At 44.8% G+C, this 5290-nt stretch overlaps 1 protein-coding gene across 3 annotated transcripts in view; it reads right to left on the bottom strand.

Moving 5' to 3' along the window:
• Positions 1-1538: 1538 nt before the first annotated feature.
• CUNH7orf31 (chromosome unknown C7orf31 homolog) overlaps positions 1539-5290 on the bottom strand; it is a 43482-nt gene continuing 39730 nt past the window's right edge. For 2 of the 3 annotated variants that reach the window (XM_025208118.1, XM_025208119.1), the window contains 3 exons: positions 4772-4860; positions 2005-2179; positions 1539-1767 (listed from right to left, as the gene is read on the bottom strand). In XM_025208118.1, the coding sequence (XP_025063903.1) occupies positions 1649-1767; positions 2005-2179; positions 4772-4860 (383 nt within the window). In that variant the 3' untranslated portion in view covers positions 1539-1648. The remainder of the gene's footprint in view (positions 1768-2004; positions 2180-4771; positions 4861-5290) is intronic. The other variant, XM_025208120.1, reaches the window with a different exon arrangement.

The raw sequence follows: 5290 nt of genomic DNA, 5'->3' as shown, positions 1-5290 counted from the left end.
AAGAGGTCTGCCCCCCGCCCCGTCTCTACCAATCTGACCATGGGGTAAAATTCCTTCCTGACCCCAATCTGGCAGTCATTCTGACCCTGAATGGCACGCCCCAGTCAAAGTCCCCAGCCTTGCCTTGCCTGCAGCCAACACCCAGTGCCTCTGAGAGAGACTTAAAGGAACCAGGAAACACACCTGACACATGGGGTGGGGTGGGTCTGACAGCAGGATTTCCTCCCAGCTGCAGGGGCAACCAGCAAAGCCCACAAGCATGGGAAATACCCATGGTACTAGGGCATGGTTACACCATCCCTGACTTGTGCCTTGAACACCACCATTAATAGAGTCCTCAACTTCCCTAGGCAGTCTATTCCACTACCCTTTTCTCAGAGCTTTTTAACTCCTAGTATGTTGCTTGTGAAACGTGATGAACAAAACTGAATGTAATAAACACTGAGGAGTTCTGTGATAACATAATCTGTATTCCCTAAAGTTTAACATTTCTTTTGAATGCTATTTATTGAGTGGACGTCTTCACTGACTTCTAATTTTTCTCCCTGAGAGGTTACAGTTAATTTAGAACCTATTAGAGTCCTAGATGTTCAAACTGCACCTTGCTGCGAGCATTATTTTGTACATTGCAATTAAATTGAGCCTGTTACTGTGCTGCACAGTTGGAGTGCTATGTCCTCCAGGAGTTCCTCATACTCTTCATTGTCTTAATTACTGATTCAGTAATCTTCTAGTCTTAATAGCCAAGAGATCACGGAGACCTGGTGGGACTCCTCACATGATCAGAGCATAGCTGTACAGGGCTACACCCTGAAAGATAAACATAGAACTTTCATGCCATTTTATACTTTTCACTGTTGACCTGCATTTTTATTCTATATTAAACTTCTGTGGAACTACATATTCCTGATGCATCTTAAAATAGAAAGGCAAGTTACTCATATGAATACAAATGGATTGGTCATGAAACAGTAATGGAATCTTGCCTAATTTTAGCCGGTGCCACTTGGTAGATCAGTGGTTTTCAACCTGTGGTTTGCAGCCCCCAGGGGTCCACAGACTATGGCTAAGGGGTCTGTGAAAGATTACTATGATCGATCAAAAGTATGTGAATACCCACACTTACAATTCAAAGGGTTTCACACCTATATTAAAAAATTTTAGGGGCCTGCAAATGAAAAAAGGTTGAAAACTACTGCAGTAGATGGATGATAACCTGTGATACTATCTGTCTAATGAAAATATCTAGATTTCATAGGTTATTAAAAAAAAGTATGCAATAAAGGCAATAGGCCACATTTCCAACTGGTGGTTTTAATGGAGCCACACTGCTTTAGACCAGTTGAGGATCTGACTCATTTTGTTTTAATTTCTGCGCTACCATACAGTTCACAAGAGACTGGTTTCAAGGATGCTATTAGTCATTTCTACAGGCAAATGGTACTGTGAAGTATTATCGTGTTTTGGTGGCAGCTTCAAAAGACAAGAAAACAAAATAATTAAACAAACACATTGTTAATACACTGTGTGAATTCTGTCAACAAAATACACTAACCCTGATTCAGCTTTTGATCATTTGTCTCCATGTTAGAATGCGTGTGATCATGTAAATGCACTATAGTAACAAATGTTACATCTGGTTGCAGAATCAAATACTGGTAACTGCAGTACTTACAAGTTTCACATCTTCCCCTAATTCTCCAGTTATTCTGCCAATTAGCTTCACATCATAATCATCCAATACAAGGGGCTGCATAGGACCTCTACCTTAATGGAAACACATTATATTATTCTTCAGTGGTTAGAAATATGAGAAAAAAATATATATAGGAAAAAAAAGAATTTACATTGTGAGAGACACTTACGATGCATCTTCTTTATAAAAATACCCAAAGTATTTTGGTATAGAACTGAAAAATGGAAGTGTGAATTCACTAGATAAGCTTCTATACTGACATTATGTTACCTTTTTCTCTAGTCATTGATATTAAAAATACCGCATACCTGTGAAATCATGGTGATAAGATGTTATCCAATGGGACCTTTCTAAATTCCGTAGCATGTTGGTTGTTCTTGCAGAGAGATTAGGTTCTAATGGTTTAAAAGTAGTATTGGGAGCCACAGTCTTTGGAGGCTTTGGATAATACCTCTGACCACTTCCGTCAACAAATTTAGGAAGCTAAAAAGTAAAACAAGTATAGAGTATATTGCTTCATCTAAGTCAGGGGTGGGCAATTATTTGGGCCTGAGGGCCACATAGTGAGTTTTGATCAGCTGTCACGGGCTGGGTTAGCACCCCTCCTCTCCCCATCAACAACTCACCAAAATTCCCTGTGGGGCTGTAGGCAGCTGGGAGTAGTGTTCAGGAGTGGAGTAGGAGGGGTGGGAGAGGCCGGGATCACATGCCCCTGCCTTTGGGGGTGGGGTGGTGTGTGTGGGGAAGGGGGCTGCTTGGGCATTAGATCCCAGGGACCTACTGTGGGGGGAGAATGGGAAGGATGCAGAACAGCTGCCCTGGGTGGTATCGTCTGTGCTGCAGCAGTCCACGTGGGGCTGAGGACCAGCTGCACACACAGCCTGATGAGGTGCTGCTTTGTACTCCCCGCCTCCAGTTCTGGGATCTGGAGCCAGAGACCCACATGTCTGCTATGAGTGGCACGGTGTGATGTGGCAGGAGGAACTGCTGCTGGCGGTGGGGGGCATGGAGCAGGAGCAGCTTCTGGTGGGCTGATCCTGGTGTTGCTGCAGTTGTCCAGGTGCTGCTCTGCACCTTCCTACCCTCTGGCAGGTACATGGGGCTCTGGCTCCAGATCCCAGCTGCTTCCACTAGAGGGCAGCCAGGAACTGAAGCCGGAGCCTTGCATGCTGGGGTAGGAGCCACCTGGCTGAAACTGCTTGCCTGGTGTGGCGCAGCACGGCTCAGCAGGGGCAAGTTGAAAAGCAGGAGCCATTGTTGCAGGCATGAGGTGCAGAGCAGCACCCAGCTGCAGCTGCACTAGGAACAGCCCCAGCAGAAGCTGTGCACTGGCCAGGGCCCAGGCCGGCAGGAGCCCAGCGCAGACTGCCCCAGGCAGGGCAGGTAGAGCACTGTGGGGCCAGCCACAGGCTGGATCCAGTCACCTGGTGGGCCGGATCCAGCCCACAGGTGGTATTTTGCCCACCCCTGATCTAAAGGATGTGACTCTATAGCACTGGATGGAAATATTATCCATTAAAGGAAACTACATACATCTCAAAACTACTTCCCCTATGCTCCTGGAGGCATCAGTCTTATGCATGCTCTACCCAGCCACTCCTGCTTCACAGCCACCAAACCTAGATATAACCTAGTGAAGCTGTCTGTCTCAAGCACACTGAAGACAGAGCTTGAAAGTAGCAGCATGGCTTCACTGTCTCATTTCTAGGTTTTGCATGTGCTCCAGAGTAGTTCCCCCAGGAGCCTTGGGGAAGCAGAGCAGTCATACCCATTAAGTAGTGTTGGTAGGCTGAATGTATATTTCTAAATACAGGGATCCCTAGGCACCTTTCACACTTGTGACTAATCCTTGCTTGTGCAACTCAACGTTAACCATTCTCCCCTCTGTTCCTTCACGTATCTTTCATTCAATGCATCTGATGGAATTATTCATGTGAGTTGGCCTTACTCTCGGTGTCCAACTGTAATTCAATCTTGCATTTCCATCTAATTAGAATATTAAACATGATTCAACTGCAACAAGAAACTCTTGAGTAATGTTTTCACACTAAGCTACTCCTGCTTCTTGCTGGCTCTTGTATTGCAGTACTCTTATATATGGTACATAGGGTCCTGCATTCTTCCACTCAACATTTATATGAAAAGGACAGTTAAGTCAACTGGCTTTTACTTTTCAGCAAGCACATGAAACTGCACCCCCCAGTTTGGTTTGTTTACCATTGTACTTCCCAACACCCTGCACAGTTCTCATCTTTCATCTAACTCTATGTTGGAACCCTTTGAGCAGAGACTTTGTCTTTCTATCCATCTGTCTACCTATTTAAAAAAACCCCAACAACTCCTAAAGCCTGAGCACTTAGGGGCCAATCTGTCTGCCTCTCCTGTGGTCACACAAGTCCATGCACAGTGGAACCAGAGTGTTTCAAATGTGTAAGGCAGAGCTGGATTCATAGATGTGTATGTGTGGGTGTGCTTGGGGGGGCTCTCAGCATGGCAATGTGTTGGCAGGGTCAGAGTAAGGCCAGGGAAGAGGATCTGCTGCAAAAGCTACTCCAGGTGTTTGGATGAGGGAGCCTCCTCTGAACAGCTCAGCAGTCACTTTGTTAAAATAATGAGAAAAAACCCTTTTCCACATCTCTCAAAATACCTTGGCTAGGCATAAGAAATTGGGTTAGTTCTTATAACCAGGAATCTTTAATTGGCTGCCAGGCTGTATAAGCTTCTGTGTTTGTGTACATGTTTCTGAGGTAGATAAAAGAACTTCCTTTACATGACTGTTTTTCATGTGTATATGCTGTGCTTAATTCATGTCCATGGATTTGGCACAGTACAGAACAGGTCTCCTAAACTGTGGTCTGTGGGACATATGCAGCCAATGAGCCCCTCTGATGAGGCCTGCCACCCAGGACTGCTCCTCTGAAATGGCTGTTCAAGGGCAAACATTTGGGGACCCTTGCTACAGAACACCTGTTTACAGACTATTAGAAAGACAAGTCATCATCTTGATCTCTCCTGGAAGGGTTTCCTTGGTAATAAAAATATTAAAATTTTCCTGTCGCAGTGGTGGCTACTTACATGAAAGTATGTGTGCTGTCCTGGCCACTGTAAGGCCTCCTTCTGGGAGTCGTATGGAATCCTGATGATTTCATGTCTATATGGATTACCTAAAAGGTTACAGAAAACAGTATGATACGCGTTGGTTAGCACCAGAATCAGAGCAAGAGAGAAGTTCAAGTGGAGAAATTAGGCCTGAACACAAATATTTTCTGGAGTGTGTTTTATTGTAGAGACTGTGGTTTAATACAAATTGACACTAGCTTGCAAGACACTCACTGCATTTTCTGTGTGCGGTTTACAAAGAGTAAATGATGACAACAAAACCCACAGAAATATCACTAAGGCTTGGTGAATTAAGGTTGGCTGTCTCCTTAATTCTACCTCCAGAAGTGGAACTAAGTGGCAGGGGAGATGTTATGCCAATGAAAGTACCACTAATGCTGGTTAATCACTTAGACTTAACTGGAGCAACTGGGTTCCACTTAGTTAGTGGCAGAGAAACTGGGCTCTGCCACTAACCTGCTACGTGGCCTCTTT

Source organism: Alligator sinensis, unplaced genomic scaffold (assembly GCF_000455745.1).
Source record: "Alligator sinensis unplaced genomic scaffold, ASM45574v1 scaffold978_1, whole genome shotgun sequence".
Taxonomy (NCBI): Eukaryota; Metazoa; Chordata; order Crocodylia; family Alligatoridae; genus Alligator; species Alligator sinensis.
The sequence above is the reverse complement of the archived record's forward strand: the minus strand, read 5'-3'. Positions and strand labels throughout refer to the sequence as shown.